This window comes from Simochromis diagramma, unplaced genomic scaffold (genome assembly GCF_900408965.1).
Source record: "Simochromis diagramma unplaced genomic scaffold, fSimDia1.1 OVJJ01000205.1, whole genome shotgun sequence".
NCBI lineage: Eukaryota > Metazoa > Chordata > Actinopteri > Cichliformes > Cichlidae > Simochromis > Simochromis diagramma.
The window spans coordinates 1,149,139-1,169,629 of record NW_024386782.1 but is presented as its reverse complement, the minus strand read 5'-3'; the positions used below and the strand labels follow the sequence as shown (position 1 = coordinate 1,169,629).

The following is a 20,491-nucleotide window of genomic DNA, read 5'->3' as shown; positions in this document are numbered from 1 at the left end:
CAAACTTGCATCTCCGGCTGTAATGACTACCTCCACTACGACTCACTACAAAATAAAAATCATGTCCAGAAACACAGTGCACTAGACTAGAGCTGATTAGAGCCGAATTCATTTTCCTACGCCACATTAGCAAGAAGCTTGTTTACCTGAATTTCCCCAATGAGGGACAATAAAGGATATTTCTATTGTACTTCTAGAGATTGTGACCATTTCCCAAGCTGTGTTAAACTTATTAAACTGCATTAGTTTAGAAATACTATGTTGACAAAAAAAAAAAGTGTAGAAATCTACAGTTTTGCTGTGTGTGCTCTCATTAAAGAGTAATAAAGTTGTTGCTGTGGTATTGGGATCCTACATTGTTTGAATTATCAGCCTTAGTGCATTTACACAATATGCAATTAGGGCAAAGGCAAAATACAGCAACAGAATGGGCATTAATGCCAGTGAGTGTCTTTAATTACAAGAGTTAATATAGCATACAAACAATGTCAAGAAAAGCTCGTTTTTTTTGTCTCCATTTTAAAAATGGCGCTATTTCCAACATACAGCAGTTCAACCAGGCTGAAAGAGGTTACATGCATGTATGATGAGTTCACTGTCTCTGACCCAAGCCAGAATAATTCTTCATGTTATCTTCAGATTCTTTCTGTACTTGCATATAGCGTGTTTACATGACCTTGACCTCTTTGTGACCTACTGTTATGGTGACGTTTGCTTGGAGAAGCAAAAAGCAACCAGCTATTGAGTCCACTGTAATACTACAAACTGACAGAAAGCTCAAATTAGGAGAACGTGCACTATAATAGAGCACATCCTAAATGGAAGGAGCCCACTGACCGTGTCCAGATGTGTGCGCTGGTGTTTAGCACGATCACTGGAGTTGCTGAAAGCCTTGAGGCAGCCGGGGTGCTGGCAAATGTAAGGTTTCTCCCCCGTGTGGCTCCTCAGGTGGATCTTCAGGTTCTCCAGACGGGAGAACGCCTTGGAGCAGCCCTCAAACTAACAAATAGAAAAGCAGAAGATTTTATATAGAAAAATTATTTAAGAAAATGTGCCTAGATTATCTTTAAAAATTAGTAAAAGTGGCACTTTGCCCATCAGCATACACTCAACAATGACAAAATGAAACCATGTGTTTAGACATTTTTGCAAATCCATTGCATTTAATACCATCAGTTAGTGGAGAACCATACACGGTGAATATGTGCCATCCTATGTTTTCCAAATATTAAAAAGAATGTTCATAACAGGACAACGCATTAACCCATTCCACTCCTGAGGCGCCTGTATTAGAAGGAGACCGTGTGATATTTAAACAGAACCTGCTGCTTTTTATAAAGACTAGTAAGCAAGTCTACATTCACTCAACAAGTTGCTTAGTGAAACCATGACTAAGAAGATCCAGCAGGTAACAGGTAATGGAGTAAAAATATTTAAAATTGGTTCAGCAGTATCAGTGTTTACTAATATATTGCCATTAGTCTGCTTCTTTCATAATTAAAGATTAAAGAGGAGTTAAAAGGATGTTTTTTTTCCCATTTATGTATTTTAACTGTACTCAGATGCACTGAAAAAGCAGTAGATGAAATAACTTGACAGTGTTGTGCACACTGCTGATAATAGTTGTGTAACAACCTAAAAAAGAGGGCTTGAAATTCAAATCCTAGATACTGTCACCTTAAAGAGTTGAATATTATATCGCCTAAAAGCTACCGCCACCGCTTTAATCCAGTGACAAGCAGTCCCGACTCACTCCGCTGACCCGATACTCGTTTCTCCTGTTCACGCTGGCCATGAACACGGGTATAATGTGCTTCATATAAAAGTAATGGGTTTCAAAAGCCCCGGTGTGACCAACTTTTTTGTGAAAGTGCATGCAGTGAGCCAAAATAAAGCTTCAGCACTTTGAGAATGTAACAGTTCATTTAAAAATTTGGGAAAAAGAATGTTCATAACTGGACGATTTCTGTCACTTTATTTGAAAAGTTTGGGGGCTTTTAAGTGCAGTTTGCCATCAGTTTATTGCATTTACACAAGAAATCAGTGTCTAGTTCTTGAAAGATTTTAAGATATACTGATTCAAATCTGTGATGGTAGACTAACAACTGCATGAGAATTTAAAAAAAAAAAATCATTCTGACATCTCTTTAGGGACTCAAAACAAAATAACAAAACTACAACATAAACTAAGAAATCATTAAATCCCCTTATGTTCCTTTAAAATGCTTAAGTTGTAACTACGTTTGACATAGAACTTAATGTCCTTACAGAAAAAACTAAACCAGAGGCAATGTACCAATATTTATATCATAAACTTCAGGTAGTGGCTGTTCTCCACTCAGAGAAAAAAAATGTAGCCAAAACCACAAAAACACACACGCACCGACTGCGGTAGGTACTGTTTCAATGAGCCTCAGCATGCTTACATACTGCCCGACATACCGCCTATGGTTTATATCTTTACAGAAATTCCAATTTCTACTGATCAGTGTTTCATATTGTATCTTTATGTCAGAACGCCAAATATATGGAAATATTTAAAAAGGAAGTAAGAGACAGCATAGACCAGGGGTGTCCAAGTCCAGGCCTCAAGGGCCGGTGTGCTGCAGGTTTTAGATATCACCCTGGATCAACACACTTGAATCAAATGGTTAGTTCATTACCAGCCCTCTGGAGAACTTCAAGACATGTTGAGGAGGTAATTTAGCCATTTAAATCTGCTGTGTTGGATCAAGGTCACATCTAAAACCTGCAGGACACCAGACCTCGAGGCCTGGAGTTAGGACACCGCTGGCATAGACACACGCAGAAGATTTACATATAGACCAGGGGTCCCCAATCCCAGTCCCAGTCCACGAGGGCCGGTGTCCCTGCAGGCTTTAGATGTGTCCTTGATCCATCACAGCTGATTTAAATGGATAAATTACCTTCTCGACATGTCTTGAAGTTCTCCAGAGGCCTGGTAATGAACTAATCATGTGATTCAGGTGTGTTGACCCAGGGTGACATCTAAAACCTGCAGGGACACCGGCCCTTGTGGACTGGGATTGGGGACCCCTGATTTAGACCATTTTCATTTCTCAGTATTTTTTATATTTAGAAAAAGGTTTTGAATCAAAGTAAAATAATTTTTTATTCCCATGACACAATTTACTCTATAGATTTAACTGTTCTCTCTTCAAAATGACAAAGAAAAAAATGAAGACCGATCATCGTGTGTGTGACACTTAAATTTGCATTTAAAAGAAAATAATCCCCTTATAATCTATAGATATTTTATAGATTCTATACAAATATTATATTTATTTCTTAAAACTTTTGATAAAATCTTCAGAAAATTGGTCTCTAGACTCAGTTCTAGTTTAGCACTGAAGGCTTGAATAAAGTAATTCTTTTACTTTTTTTTTTAATATCCAGAATTTATTCCACACATTTATTAGCCATCACTAATGAGTCTATAAATGTCACTCACCTCATTAGGTTTAATAAGCCTGTACATAAAACACATACTACATCATCTTGATTAATTAATCCAAGCTTTGAAAACACCTCGCCACAAAAATACAGACGGGCAATTGAAGCATTCAAACACTGAGTCACACAAGAACACAGATGAAGCCCTGAGAAAGTGAAGCTGTAACATTTCAACAATGTGCAGCTGTGAAGTCAAACCTCACAACATTAGTCTGAGTTATCTGAGAAAAAAGAAGCTTTTTTGTAGTTTAATCCATTGCCACAGGACAATATTTAAGATCTATAGTTTATGTTCTGATATTTAATGCAAATGTAATTTACTCTACATTTTTCAAGACTTAATATCTTTGCCATTATTAATTTTTATTCCCCTTTGAAAAAGCACTTACTTTTTCAAAACAAATTTTCTTCTTATTTTACCAATACACACAACCCTGCCAATGTTCGCACATACAGACACACACACTTATAATTTAAAACTATGTTATCAGGAATGAAAAAGACGATCACTCCACACTATATTAGGTACACCTTGTCAGTACTGGGTTGGACCCTCTTTTGCCTTCAGAGGCATCTTACTGTAATTCTTGGTGGTGCAGATTAAACTAGGTGCTGTTTACACCAAATCCTAACCCTACAACCCAAATTTTACATCAGAAATCAATACTCGTCACACCAGGTGATGTTTTCTCCGATATTCTACGGTCCAATTTTGCTGAGGCCATGCAACTTGTATATTCAGTTTCCTGTTATTAGGTAACAGGATTGGCAGATGATGTTCTTCTGCTTCACTGATTGTAAAGAGTTGTTATTGGAGTTCCTGCCGTCTTCTATTAGATCAACAAGGCATTTATTGATTGATTGATTGATTGAATCTTTATTTTGAACATGTTGAAAAAGTACAACAAAATAGAATTAAAAGAGACAAATGAACAAAGCAAAACAAAAGGAAAACGAGCAACCACAACTCCAAATAACATTCATGTTCAAAAAGGAGCAGGAAGAAGCATAAGCTTATTTAATCCCACCCCTTTTCCACTATCTAGTATCAATAGACTACAGAAATACCTCCTTGCAATTACATTATATGTTATATATATATATATATATATATATATATATATATATATACACACCAACATACCCGTGCACCCGCACACACATGAAAATATTAGACAAGAACACCCTATCAAATCTCTACCTTTTCCCTGTACCCTGTAAAAACCATATCCCATATGCCCAGAGAACTGCTACCGATGGGATTATATCATTTATAAACCATTCTCTGTAAACCTTACAGGTGGTTGTGCAGGAAAATCAGCGTAAACTAGAAGTTTCCAAAATACTCAGACCCGACTATCTGGTACTAACAATCATGCCACCGTTTGATGCCCAGTTTAAACTTCAGCAGGTTGTCTCGAGAATGTCTTCATCCATGTCTTGGGTTGCCATGATTAGCTGATAGATATCTAATACCTAAAAACAAACAAACAAAACTAGCTAATGGGTAAAGTTTCATAAAAGAAAAAAAAAAAAACAAGCCCTGCAGTTTATACTACAGATGTGATATAATGACGAGTAAAAGAACCATTGACTAATACTTATTATTTATAATTACATATTTGGTACTCTCTTGAGTCTTAATATTCCTGCTAAAAATATTTTGATGGGAAGACATTTTATTCTGCCTTTACAGCTGATAATATTAATTTTTCAGACAATGCTCGTCATTCGAGGGTCACTGGTTTTGGTCTTTTCATGGTTATATGACAGACAGATCATAAATGTACATACATGTGTATTTTATTGAAGCATCATAAATTACACATGATGACTCTCACACAGTGGGTTTAGAAGTGCTTTGAGAACTCGTGTTTACAGCCTGAGTAACACCTGTCCAATCTGGGGCTTGACATTACGAGCTGGTAAATAAAGCTGAATTCATTAACAAACACTGACTGCATTCATGTGAGATATATTCATTTTCCACTGCAGCACCGGGAATGACTTAATTCACATCTTCTGGCATAAGAACTTTATGAAAATGAAATGACGTTATTCACGTAGTTCAAGTTTGACTAATGACTAATTTTTTGTGTTTATGTTGATTTAATATTTATTAGTTGGCAGCAGGCTGGATCACTATAATGAACTAATTCACTTATGAAGGAAGCGTATCCCAGAGTGAGAACTTCTGAATGAATTACTAATCCTTAGGCTGATGACAGCAGGGAATAACGGAGAGAGCTGCTCAGGGATGGGGACTTGGCACCAAACAGCAGGTCATAATGGGGCAGATGTATTCAGGTCATGAATTATTGAGCTTCATGAAGTGACTCATGACAGAAGTGATGGATGACGCATCGCTGGGGCTCAAAGGCCACTGTTGTGATGGTAAATGTAGAAAGGACCGTGTTTTCACACCAGCGTGGTTGTAGATCTGTCTTTATCTTAGTGGCCTGGGTTAAATTTATGGCTCAAATATATGAGCCTCTTTTTTTAATTATTTATTGACATTTAAAGTTTTATCTGCTGAAACTAGTGAGCTATAGAAGCAAACCCAGTGGGTGGTTTTTGTTTGTGCAATGAACAAAACAAAGGAAAGATTCTGCATCCATCCACTTCCTGCTGCTTATCTGGGTCTGGGCTGTGGGGCAAGCAGTCAAGACTGTGGTTTTCTTCTACTCTTGTGCTGCATTTCTGAAACTGCATAGGTAATAATCCTGGGGACTTGTAGTATTCAAAAACTGAACACAATGGCCACAAATATGAAAAACCATCTTTTTGTCTTTAGGAACATACTTTCCATAAGAGACAATCATTTAGCTGCTGATCTAAGGACAATGCATAATGTCTATGCTAGGCAATAAATTAAATGCATCTGTCAGAAAAGGCTCAGGGTGATCAGCGGTTTTCGTATGCTTAGACACATCCTCCATTCATACATTCATTCATTCCTCCTCTGGCATTCATGAGTCAGGGAAACCTGTTGTGACGAGAGGAAAAGGTTTAAATCATTTCCCTGTCTAACAGATGGTTCATCAGTCTGGCAGAAATCAGTAGAAGACTGTGAGCTCATTAATGCCTTTCAAACCCAGTTAAAGCTCCAAGTGGCCCTGGCCCATGCGATGCTGGAAAGGATGAGATACTGTATGTTTTGACTGACTGTTCTAAGATTTGGCATGTGCTGGATAAATCTCTCCAAGTGAAGGGAATAAACAAACAAACAAAAAACATTCATTCTCACAAAAAAACACATACACTGTAGCAGCCAGCTTAACTAGACATTAACCAACAGGGATGCATGCGCAGACTGGATCGGACACAAAACAGCCTTTAACCTCTCGGTTTTCTAGTACTGTATTTTTCGGACCATAAGGCGCACGGTCGATGAACGAGTCTTTTTTCATACATACGGCGCACTGGATTATAAGGCGCATTAAGCAAAAAAAAAAAAAAAAAAAAAGTCAGATAAGTCAAACTTTACTCAACTCGTTCCATTGATTCATTAATGTTGAATTCTCTCGCAGCTACTCTATTCCCATGTTGTCACAGTATATTAATGACTAACCTTATATTTTACAGCACCCTGCCATGCGATTGCATTTGTCCCTAACCATCAGGAACCCTCACGTTAACTTTTGAGTGGAAAAAAGTTAGCGTTCATCCTCCAGCTTCACTGTGTTTATGTTATGCTAACATAGCTGTGTCGCTAGCGATCACGTAGCACATCATTATATACCATGCTAGTCCAACTTCAGTAACCCTACAAAAGTCACTGCTGTTTAGTTTTCTTCTTCTTTATTTATGTTAGAAGTGATAGCAGAGCTGTATGTTTTAATTTATTCAGAAATCCCATACAGAACATGGTATATCATCCTTAGGTAGAAACTAGCAAGCTAACTTCCTGCTAACTTCTAACTCTGTTAAATTTCATAAATTCTGTTTTCATGGATGCCCGGATGTTAAACTTAATTGTTACACCTGGTAAAGCAACAACACTGATCATTTTATTAAAGATAAAAGAATTTAGACCGTTTCTAACTCTCAGTGATGTCGCAGTGTTTATTGTGTACCACATAAAGTTGGTTCAAGGTCAGTAAGCAAACAGAATTCATACATAAAGTGCATAAGGCTCACTGTCAATTTTTGAGAAAATTAAAGGATTTTAAGTGCGCCTTATAGCCCGAAAAATACGCTGCCTGTACGTCCATTAGTTCTTAGGTGAGAATAAAGCAGCTATCATTTGGGTTTGTTCAGTTGTGATCCTCTTGTGTCCTGCATCATGTTCCCTTCCTTGATCAACAGGTCCCAACATTCTCGTTATATACCAGGGGAATCAGGAGAAAACAGCCTTCTGGTACGATGATGATTTTGCTATAGAAGTAAAGATGCATCTGGCTGTGCATGCCAGTACTTTATCACAGCCACACATTTAGGGGGACCCATTATGCTTTTCTTCATTTCCTTAGGTAATATATATATATATGTCTATGTTATAATAGCGGATGCTCATTAAGTTTCACATAAAGACATTAGCCTATGTACAATCCTCATTAATTGCAGATGGCTACAAACGCTTGGCTTTAGTTTCCATCTGCACCTGATTCTGTATGAGCTAGAGCAGATATCCCTTATATGGCTGTGTCAGACACACAAGCCCCACCCAATTGCTGTTCAAAATATCTTTTTATGAGGGGCATCAAATCAGAAGAAAGTTAGCTTAAAGGAAGGGAAGGGGAAGAGAACTAAAAGACTTGTTTCAGATAAAGGATGACAAAGAATGGTTATTTTGACCTGGGAATCATGTCAAGTGGGTCTACTAGAAAACATGAATTTAGAAATAAGTATAACAGGTCCCTTTCAAAGAATTAATGGACACAAAGTGCTGGTTTTATGTTTTGATGCTTAAAACCCCTTCCATTTGACAAGGTACTACTAAGAATATTACTGTTATTGCTAAATTAAATAGTTGCCGCATTGTTCTAATAAACTACTGTTGTATAAATTCCTTAACGGGGGAAAACTCTTCCAAGAGATTTCTGTTTTGCAGTTTGAGAAGTAGTTTGTGTCTTCTCTCAGTAACTTCAGATTATTATTTATTTATTTTATTTTATTTTATTTTTTTTTAAACGGTCCGTTCTGACTCGGTTATCCATTTATTCTGTCATTTAACTGTTGACTAAAGCAAACTCACCATGCACTTGTTGGGTTTTTCTCCAGAATGGACCCTCATGTGGATAAGCAGCTTGTAGCGAGCATTGAACGGTTTGTTGCGTCGCACGCAGCCAGTCCAGAAACATGCAAACTCCTCCCCTTTTCTCTGGTCGATGTGCACTTTCTCGATGTGCCTCACTAGCTCCTCCTGGGTGCTATAAGTGGCACTGCAGTCGATCCAATGACACGGTTGCTCCTGCTGGTCAAGCGTGGGGTCCTGTCCCACAGGTACGTTAATCATGGGGGACTGAAGAGAGGACTGTGTGCTGTCCTGATTGCTGTATCCTTGAAAAGCCTGATTTAAATGGTACAGCTCCCCCTGCTGGTTGCTAATTTGAAACTGTTCCCTCTTACATGGCAAGAAATCATCTGCAGGTTCTTGTTTTACGGAGCAATATTCCTCCTGTGGCTTTTGTTGTTGTTGAGACAATTTATTGTTGGCATCAGAAAGAGGCAAGCAAGATGCAAAAAGTAGAGATGAGGAGGCAGAAGACAGTGAGGAAGGTGGCGAGGCGAAAGATGAAGATGTGGCACAGCTGGTGAGCATGTAGGAAATTGGGAAGGAAGGCTGAGGGTAGCAGCTAAACCTCTGAGTGCTGTTTTGGGTGTCTGTGTGAGCTGTGGTTGCAAAGTCCTCCACAGTCTTTTCTACGTGGGATCCGGCTGTCTTACAGTTGAGCAGGGAGGTGAGGTCACGCCCAAGCGAGGAGAGCGACAGTGAGGTCCTGGGAAGACAGCACAGGCCTCCCGAATGGATCGACGGCTGGCAGAAGCCACCAGAAGACAGCGGTGCCTGAAGATCCTCAGCATCCTCAAACACACTCCCAAATCCAGGAAGAGTCACATCTGGAGGCCCGAGATCAGGGGGCCACATGCCAGCCCCCACTCACAGACTCCCACCAAGAGATCCTGTCAGTAAAATCGTTGAAGTCGATTATCTTGGAGCAATTTTAAGACCCCATTGTAGATAAAACCCTCTGCAGCATCTTTTCGCATTCAAAGGTAATCAAATTAGATTCATGTGCAACTGCTGGCACCTTCTCAATGTGTAGACTTCAGTCATTTGTTCCAAAGTGTTGCGTGGTCAGTCATCACTCCAGCACTGTGGGAGACAAAAACCAAACCCAAATGAGTCATCATAAAAAATACATAAATTTAAAAAAAGTACTTGAATCTTTTATGATCGAAAAAACAGTTTAAAACCTGAAGAATTGCATTCAAGTATATGTACCCTAGTTTTCTTGCCTAACTACGACACAAGTCTTGAAAATAAACAAGGTCAGTTAGCTGGAAAAGCTACTGCTGAAGCTAGAGTTAAAGCTGACCTACAGTATGATGCTCTTTGCAGCTCCATAATTTTAATATTGGAATCTAGCAGAACAGCTTTGCATAGGCCACATTTCATAATAATCCTTATTTATCTTATCCTGGGCCTTGGTGCAGCCCCTTTGTTCATCTAGTGTCTGAAACAAGTTGTTCTAGCCTATCTGCCCTTAACTTTTCTGTCTTCTGACTGGCTGTCTTTTGCAGACAGAGCGCTAAAACAACAGGTGGGTGGGGATTTACTGCTCAAGGGTAGCGCTGACATAAAAAAGGCCTACTATACAGAAATCTATAGTCAAAAGGGCTGTGAACCAGACAGATAAATGTTGTAGAGCAAAAAACAGAATATAATAGCCTGAAATTTTAAAAGATTAACGTACGATGCAGCATGAAATGGAAAAGCTGCAAAAAGTCACTGCGCCGGAACGAGACACGTGTGATGATCTGTGCATTTGAAAAGAGATATTCCATCTCTTACACTCAAGCCTCACCACATCTACCATGGAATTCACCCATCAACCACTGGTTCATCGCTTGGCCATTGCCTCAGCAGAGTTTCCTTCACAAACAAATTTCCAAAGATGCTTCTCTCATGAGAAGCATTACTCTAAACTTAAGGACTCACAAAACTAAGAAAATCTTGATCAAACTGGGGATTATTTTCACCAAAACTGTCTGTAACACTCTGGAGGTCCTTGGATTTTATGGTGTTTAGTGTCCTGGCTGTTGGGTTTAATGATTTGTTTTTTTACTTTCATTTTAAAAGAAAAACCTGTTTCATTTCTGACCACTACGCAACATGCAGAAGACTGTTTAAAAAAAAAAAAGAAAAAAAAAAAAGAGGACTGGAACGTGCATATTGTCTAATGAATGTTTCTTATAAAAATTCAATACTTGTATCACCTTGAACTGACAATTCATTAAACATTCATGTGTTGTGTTGATAAAGGATGATGTACCACTCATGCTGCTAAAGAGGACTTGTGAGCTTGTTTCAGTCTGAAACACTAATCAACACAAGAAGTTTTTTACTTATAGTAATTTATATTGAGCAGCACGGCTCTAGCCTAGGACCTCTCAATCTTTATGCAAACATGGGTGGAAAGGAAAAGGTGGTGAGAGCAGTGACAAGACCCAACAGGCATCAATAAGAGCAGATTTACTTTGATCAAGTCAGATACACCATGAAAAGGAGGAACTGGGGTGGAGGCTGTCTAAAAAGAGGCAGATCTGCACCTAGTATGGGACAGACTAAAGCACAATAAACCGTGTGCCCTTGAAAAGATTTACCAATTGGTTATGTAGAAGGGTATCAGCTGAGCCATCAGCTAATGTGGGCTGGTAATGAGATGAGCTGCTGAGCCCGGAGTGCAGCCGAGCTCGACTTTGAGACCTGCCTGAACTAACGCTGCGCTGTTTGGAGATCAAACAGAAGTTGACTCAAGTAGATTTACCCCAACTCCCTAAAAGGCCTTAAACACAATCTATAAACAGATTTTGATTTGTAAAAATGATGGACTTGCCCTTTTAAAGACAGCACTTAGCACATTTTACCATGTCGGCTGAACTGAGTCAGGATTGATTGTAACTCAGCTGGTGTGACAACTTGCCACGCTGTTCAACAGTATGAAGCATGAAACCCAGAATGTCTCATTCTCTCAATGTTATTCCCTCATTTCCATTTTGTGTCCAATCATTAACAAGAAATAGACCACAGTGACCAGAAGGAAAGGTTTTGGATGGAGTAAAAACAAACACAGTCCAGCGCTCCTTGTCAGCAGACTTCAGTCAAATATCTTAGAGTGTAATTCTGCAACGAGTGTGTGTTTGCTGCTGCGACACTCAGAGCTGATTCATTACTCCAGGCATTTAGGCCACCCTTGCAGCAAACAGCCAGTTGCTGTGTGGCAGCCGATTGCCTGGAACCTGGTCCAGATGCTTGTTAACAGAGGAAGAGTAATGGACCGCATCTCACCGCTTGCTACTGATGCAATACAGGGAGGCTGGAAAATGGTGGGCCAAACACAAGCACCCCCACCCCTGTCACATATACAGTAGCTCTACTGTGCAGAAGTCCTTGACTGTTTATTGGACTTGACTTGATTTCCACAGTTCTCTACCATCTGCCAGATATCGATGATCTAATTTTCAGTAGGATCGCTGCCACGTGTAATTAGTCATTGGAAAGATTCAAAAGGATTTTATGCTGATGGTTATTTTACGAGCCACAGGCCAACACAGCTAAGAGGATGAGTAAGTTCAGTTCTGTAGTTATATTAGCTGACGAAGGAGTCGCTAAGTGTAGGTTAATGCCCATAGTTTCCTGTTATAGTCTGGTTTACAGTTTTACGATTCTTCCTGTAAATCGCTGGAGTTCCCCCACCATAGTCATGTCATGGGAACTGTGGTTGACTTTTAATTAGAGAGGCTGCGATGTGTCTGTGTGTCGATGAGTTGCAAGGGATTAACGATAGCAGATGTGGTTTGGCATGTTTGAAATGGGATAATTCCAAACTAGATCCTTTTAGCTGTAAGAGCTTATGAATATGAAGATTTGATGTTCACATTCGTAATCTAACTGCTCCTTTTTAGCGTCAAACCGGGACTTGTGTAAACATCCTCTATGCCATAAATACAGCTGTAAATATAGCACACAGAGGACGTTTTTAGCATTGTCTGTTCGCAAACCACTTTGGTCTTGATCCAGAAAGAAGAGTTAGACGGCAATACTAAGAAAAGTGACCCACAAAGCCTCAACTGAACCAGCAAACTCTATGAAATAGCAGCCTCATCTCATGTGGCGTCTTTTAAGGACTCACTCGCTGTGGTTAGCTAAACACAGCTGTGGCATTTCAGGACAAGCAAATGTGTACTTGTCTCAACAATAAGCACTTTGGGTCTTGAATTACAAACTTTTTCAGTGCCTCTTGGTTCAACTCAAACGTGGGAAAGATATCCTTATTAAACTGAGAAATGCGAACACATACAACAGAATTAGGTTTCCCAAATCTTCATAAATAATCCAGAGTTGTGGCAATTAGAGTTCACTGACTTGTGCTAAGACTGAGCACACATTACTAAGTAAATAATATTTATTTCTTGTTTTCTACTCTTATCACCATCTTGCCCAAGGACACTTCGACGTGCAGACTGGAGGAGCCAGGAAATCGAGCCTCTGACCCTCTAATTAGCAGACGACCAACAAAAAAAAAAAAAAAAACTAAAACAAAATATAAACAAACAAAAAAAAAACGTGTGCAGATTAAAGATATCATACCACACCAAAAGATGATATTTCCCAGTAAAAACCACATCTGTAAACAACAAAAACCTGACTGGTGGGTCTTAAACCCACAAACTTTGAATCACATCTCAAGTGTTTGACTAGGAATCTAACGTGCTATTGTTTGCACCAAAAAGCCTGTTACAGATCAACTTTATTTACATATAACAGTAAAGTTTAGTACACACAAATACGCAGGATCTCATTGTTTTGCACTGTGAAAACATGCTGTCAAAACAGCACACAGTTTGAGTTATCACTTCATCAGGTGCATGTGAACTCAGCATTTTGTCAGATTCTTATGAGTAAGACTTAATATGTTTGTCTCTGGGAGCTTTTGACAGAGGAAAAAGGTTCTCCAAGCACAGAACGGTCAGACTACCCTCTCCCACCCAGCCCTTAAAGCTGAAGTAATCAATATGATGTGTTATGCAAGCGTTTAAGAACAAAGATGAGCGTGTCAAAGTGTTTCGGTTTCTTTCAGCTCATTGTTTTGGATGAATGTAAACTTGATGCTCTCATCAATCATGTTTCCAGACACAGCAGGAAGCCGTTTTAGTCAAAGAGCTCTGATAAAACCTCTGTGCACAACTTACTGAGCACCAGACCAAGACAGACGGCATTAGTGACCAGCTGTTGAACATGGCAGAGGAATTAGTTACTCCCTATGGAATTTCTTTTGTGATTACTGCGGCTAAAAAATGCTTTGCAGCAGCTTTTCTCAAAAATTCCAGATTCATGTGGCAAAGATTTATGTCCTTTTACTGCATTAAAATTGTAATTATTGCAAACTGTAGTTATATACACATTGCAATTATAGCAACATTACAAGCATAATGTTCATAAGTGTAACTTTTTTAAAGAAAAACTGCATCAACTTAAAATGAAAAGAATGTATCTGTTTTTACAGTACACACATGTCATGTTAACAACACTTTGTTTGCAACATTTTCCCAAGCTCTTTAACGGCAATTCTTTTTCTGCATGCCTTAACTATGCACAAAAGGTATGAAATTACAGGATAAATCATGGCCCAAATGTTGTTGTTTTAAAAGCTTTGTGGGTGACTTCACTAATACAAATGTTAAAAAAAAATAAAATTGAAAGTTCTTGAGTAATTTTGGTTAATCTCAGAAATAAAATAAATTCCAAGATGGACTAAATGGCAAATAAAGAATGTATGGGCAGAAATCTGTGCCATCAGAAACTGAATTTGAATAAGTTAAATTTGAATTTGAATTCCTCAGATTGAATCTGAATTGTAACTTGAATAAATGCTTTTGAAAACTGAATTTGAATTAGTCTAATTTGAAATTGAATTTATGGTTTGAAAATGATCATCACTAAATTGAAATTGAATTTTATATTTTGAAAATGAATTGATTTGCTTTGAAACTGCATTTTATCCTTTAAAAATTCAGCTCTCGAATAATTTCAGTTTCACTTCTCACCATTCAGTTTCAGTTCTACAATTCAATTTCAGTTCCAAAATTCAGTTTTTTGGAACTTACATCCGGTTCCGGTTCAAGCGCAGATTAATAGAACTACGTTTTACTAGCGGACCGAAAGTGTTACTGACGGGAATCTACAGCGTCTTGAGCTGAATTAAGACTTCAGAAGTCATTCGTCATGTCGAATGACCAGCGGATGAACTATCAGGTTGGTAATAAATGTATTACATGTATAAGAACAAGTGTCATGTTAACAAATGATAGCCGTAAGGTAACTTTTATGCTTATTGTAGCTGCTAGCTAAAAACGCTAATTTAGCGTAGTTTGCCCTGAATTCAGCTTTGACAAATATGATCGACTGTTTCTAGTAGAAATCCAAAGTTGTTATCTTGGACCCTCTCAGAATACCCCCTCTGTATGCTTGCAGAGACCCCTACAGTAGGGAAACATGCAAAACGGTGCCCAAACCTTTGTATTTTAGCTTTATGTCTTACACAGCATCCCAACTCTTTAGCTAACTTAATAACTTTAGCTAAAGTGAATAGTTAGTCTAATTCATTAGTGCAGCATTACTGGATCACCTCTGTTTGAAGTGATATAATATGATATACAACTATCACTGAAACAGCAAACTTTGTAAATAAGCAAACAACACTTCTCATTCTCTAAACGTTTGGCCACAGCTGTAGATTACACTATCAGTGCTTGTTCACTCTTGACAATAATTACATTTCTAAATTAACTTTGTGCATTTACAGGTAAACAATATCTAATATTTTATCTAAATGACTGCTTTGTCTTTGAAAAGGGTGAAGAGCCTGAGGCCAGTGACAGTCCAGTTCTACTCTAAGTACATCCTTACAGTGGCTCACAGGACAAGGCCACATTCCTGTCCTGCCAGAAGAGAAGAGAAACTTCAGAGTCTTCATGCAGTTCAACACACCTGTCATATTCCATATGACAGGGGTCTCAAACTCCAGTCCTCAAGGGCCAGTGTCACGCAACTTTTCTATGCCCTCGAGGACTGGAGTTTGAGACCCCTGCCGTATGGTGTTCATGCTGTTTTCTACCCCACAGTTACAACATGTCTGACTGCATGTTCAGCATATGCAAAAATATATGAGTTTAAGCATGTGATGACTAAGGCCTTCCATTATGGTGTTTGTCATCACATGTCACAGACATCTGGATGATCATTTGGAATAAACAAAATACTAAAAACTTGTTACTTCATCTTATCTTTATTGTTATTATTGTTCTTATTTTACATTGTTAGGCATTAGGTTTATTTGTAGTAGTCCTTTCCAACTTCTTTCCCTCTTCCATGTTACTGTGGCAGCTTGTCAGCATCTATTTGGGGTTGGGAGTGGAACAGAAAGTAAGGAAATCCAAAGTGCCATCAAAACCAGGAGAGGTTCTTATATTTCAGAAGGAGGGATTAATTCAAAAGAAATGACCTCAATGCCATATTTTATTTAGGAAACCTAGAGAGCACTTTGCAAAATAACACATTCTTATAATTTCACCCTCAGATGAGCCAAGCTACGACTGTCAGGGAAGGTGATGTAGGTACAGAGCATATGAGAGTGGTTAAGTTTGTCTCTTGTCTAGATGAAGGCACAAGAGGGATCAATGGCAAGGGGTAGAGATTCAGTATCTTCAGTCTTCAGGGGACACTCCGTTTCTGGCACAAAACACCTGTAAAAGATGGTCGATTTAGGAGGTGACCCGACAACTTCAGCCTGTCAAACATATTAATGGAGCAGTATGTTTTAAAAAAAAAAAAAAATCTAATTAAGCATGCACTCAGTACCCTAAGAATTATTATGGTAGTTAAACACAGTGATAGTTGTATATCATATTATATCACTTCAAACAGAGGTGATCCAGTAATGCTGCACTAATGAATTAGACTAACTATTCACTTTAGCTAAAGTTATTAAGTTAGCTAAAGAGTTGGGATGCTGTGTAAGACATAAAGCTAAAATACAAAGGTTTGGACACCGTTTTGCATGTTTCCCTACTGTAGGGGTCTCTGCAAGCATACAGAGCTCTGAGAGGGTACAAGATAACAACTTTGGAATTCTACTAGAAACAGTCGATCATATTTGTTTGTCAAAGCTGAATTCAGGGCAAACTACGCTAAATTAGCGTTTTTAGCTAGCAGCTACAATAAGCATAAAAGTTACCTTACGGCTATCATTTGTTAACATGACACTTGTTCTTATACATGTAATACATTTATTACCAACCTGATAGTTCATCCGCTGGTCATTCGACATGACGAATGACTTCTGAAGTCTTAATTCAGCTCAAGACGCTGTAGATTCCCGTCAGTAACACTTTCGGTCCGCTAGTAAAACGTAGTTCTATTAATCTGCGCTTGAACCGGAACCGGATGTAAGTTCCAAAAAACTGAATTTTGGAACTGAAATTGAATTGTAGAACTGAAACTGAATGGTGAGAAGTGAAACTGAAATTATTCGAGAGCTGAATTTTTAAAGGATAAAATGCAGTTTCAAAGCAAATCAATTCATTTTCAAAATATAAAATTCAATTTCAATTTAGTGATGATCATTTTCAAACCATAAATTCAATTTCAAATTAGACTAATTCAAATTCAGTTTTCAAAAGCATTTATTCAAGTTACAATTCAGATTCAATCTGAGGAATTCAAATTCAAATTTAACTTATTCAAATTCAGTTTCTGATGGCACAGATTTCTGCCCATAAGAATGGCCTATTTGGTGTTGGTGGAGACCAAAATCAGTGATTAAATGAGTCAACAAGGAAGGTTTTTCCTAATACAACATGTTAGTGATAAATTTAAAAAATGGTTTGGTGCCTTCAGGCTAAAACAACAGCAGCAATGAGGAGGATTAGCTAAGACAAGCTTTTGATATGTTTTGGTGCAGCAGTCCCCAACCCCGGACCACCGACAGGTACTGGTCCGTGAGCCGTTTGGTACCAGGCCGCGAGAGTTGAGGCTCGGGTTATGGTTTTCAGGGATTTTATCGTTAACTCTGTTTCCCTGGGTCTTTTCCCGTGTTGTAGTTGCGCGTCTTATTTTGAAAGAAATATTTATGCGTTACCATAGCGACCAGAGAGCATTAAGAGGAAGATTTTACTCTCGGTGTTGTTGGCGCATTTCAGGAGAACGCTGCTAATAAAGTTACACAATTACACATTGAATTTGCGTTGATTGTTGCGTTTACACAACGATATAGTTTTTGTCTTGGTCGTATCATTTTATTTTATTGTATTTATCTGCGACACCGTAAAGGCCGTTCTGCGAAAATATTGTTGACATTAAACCGGTCTGTGGCACAAAAAGGTTTGGGCCCGCTGTTTTAGTGAATAAAGTAGAAAGACACGGAGAACACAAACCTCTTTGTGTTTGTGTCCTTTTTAAATGATCAAATAGTAAAAACAACAAAACAAGAGTTTAAAAGGTAAATATTCATTATCTACTATTCTGAATAATACACGCTGTATGTGCAGTATTTACAATATTTTTCGTGTACATGTATTCATTAGTGATGATTTTCATATTGGCTTACAGAAAGAAGTTGCTATAATATCAAAACAAAGTAGCATTTCTAAAACATATTTGCATTATTCATTTCAAAGTACACCTAAGTTCTGATTTGTAACTCTCCCATTGAGTTATATTAGACTTCTCACATAAATCATGCCAGACTAAAACAAGTGTAAATCTTAGTTCCTGAATTAGAAAGAAAATACATGTAGAAATCCTCAAGGCAGCAGCATATTTCAGGTTAAGACAATATGTTTGCAGGAGAATAAAATCTCATAAATGTGGCTGGCAATGCATTAAAGAAAGCTTTTTAATTACATAACTAGTTTCACAACTGTCACTTGTGTTTTTATAATGAACATGAGAGACCAGTATCCCAGTAACCAAGAAAGTTGGCCGCAGTCTGAGAGTTTACACTTCTCTAAATAATTTGTCTCAGATCCTCCAATTTCAAAACACCTTAATCCTGTGAAAACAATTTTGTGGGATTGTGGTATGCTAATAAATCCTAGTTTACTGCGTTTTCAGGTCATTAGCCTATATTTGTCCACAGGAAACTGGAAAGGCAAACTTTTTTCCTAACAGCTTCCTGCATTATATTCAGTACACATTCACACCTTGCTATATTCATACAAGTGACTGCACTAAAGATTCAAATAAGCTTCCCTACTTTGCTCTTATGTTTTTATAAGTACTACTTGCTCGTGCTACAGTTGGTCAGTAATTTTAGTTCGATGTTAGGTGGTTGCTCGGAAACATAATGACATCACTATATATCATGCATAATGAAAGCTTTGTGGATATAAATTAGATGTTACTGTTTTGAAACTGAAATTAAATCCTTAGTGGTTTTATGAGGTGTTAAAAGTGAGTAAATGCTACAAATGGTCAGTGATTTTAGCCTGTTTGTAGGTGCTTGCTAGGCAACATGATTGTATTAATCATAACATCCAATATAGATAAAAATCTTCAGGGGCCAGTGTTGGATGTTCAACTCCTGATGGGGTAAGAGGAATTCGCAAGCAAACAAACACACGGAGATTTCATGTATTAAAGTCAGATTTTCCAGAAAGACAAACCAGTAACCAGTAACTAAGTAAATATTCTCCCATTTATTCCCCTATAGATCTTTCTATATATTGAGGCATCTGTTTCTTTCTACTACTGTTCAAAATCTATGAACCCCCCCCCCCCCCAAAAAAAACTTTAATGAATCCCTTTTAATGAGCTAGTGAAAAAGTTCATTTCCTGAAATAAATACATTTTTTTGCCGGTCAACTCATAGCCAATTGCAGAAAAAATCTAGACATAAATTTTTATTCCAGGTTTATTCTTGACTGATCTTTTGAATTCTGTATAAGAAAGCATATTAAATATAATGTTAATAAAAATGTATTGCTATACATTGGACCACTTTAAATGGCAAATTACAACAGAAGGAAATTACTGCTGCTCTAACATAATTCAGTCTCAGTTTTACAGTTAAGCACAGAGTTAGCTCAGGCAGTTCAGCTAACCTCAATTGCCAGCTCACATCACCTGAAGGTTCAGCCAATACCCTTTTATTCATCCAGTTTCCTAGCTCCTATAGGGTTCACTGATTAAGCTGCAGACAGTCTTGCAAGCCACTTTGCAACCCACCTCTATCTTTTGTGCTCTGACTTAATCATTGCCAGTTTTGTTGTCAGTGATCTTCTGTTCCATGCTGGGTCATGGGTAACAGAGCCAAGCTGCTAAATATACATTCGTGCACATTAGTGGAATTTATTGGGTCCTCAAATAAGCACATTTACAGATACCTCACAAAATGTTTATGGTAAACAGTAGCAGAGAAATTGTGACGCTGCTTTTTTGATGCTCAAACGCATGAATCCAGATCCAACAGCAAACACAAGCTTCAATTTACTACTGTAAGCTCATGATTTCACAAACATGAAATGTACTTACTTTGAAATCTGAGTTCTGCAGCTCCACCGAACCTCAGTGTTTATTTGCCGATTTACCCCAGAAGACAGAAAAGAAAACTACCTGCTGTGCTGATATATCTACCGCTAAGAGCCCAACTGGCACCTTTTGCATATATATTAACAGTGACAACTGTTCATCATCATCCTCAGCAAGACTCCCATCAGAAGACACATAGAGGGCAGTAATAAATTCCTATAAATGTGGGGGACAGAGTTTTTGTAAAAGTGAATAAAAATA

General features: G+C 38.1%; 1 protein-coding gene across 3 annotated transcripts in view; it reads right to left on the bottom strand.

Moving 5' to 3' along the window:
* LOC120723641 (zinc finger protein GLIS1) overlaps nucleotides 1–20,491 on the bottom strand; it is a 65,191-nt gene that overhangs the window by 23,639 nt on the left and 21,061 nt on the right. Inside the window, exons 2-4 of one of the 3 annotated variants that reach the window (XM_040015235.1) lie at nucleotides 9,729–9,793; nucleotides 8,672–9,600; nucleotides 838–999 (exon numbers count right to left, since the gene is read on the bottom strand). In XM_040015235.1, the coding sequence (XP_039871169.1) occupies nucleotides 838–999; nucleotides 8,672–9,565 (1,056 nt within the window). In that variant the 5' untranslated portion in view covers nucleotides 9,566–9,600; nucleotides 9,729–9,793. Of the gene's footprint in view, nucleotides 1–837; nucleotides 1,000–8,671; nucleotides 9,794–20,491 lie in introns of all 3 variants that reach the window. The other 2 variants (XM_040015226.1, XM_040015244.1) reach the window with 2 other exon arrangements.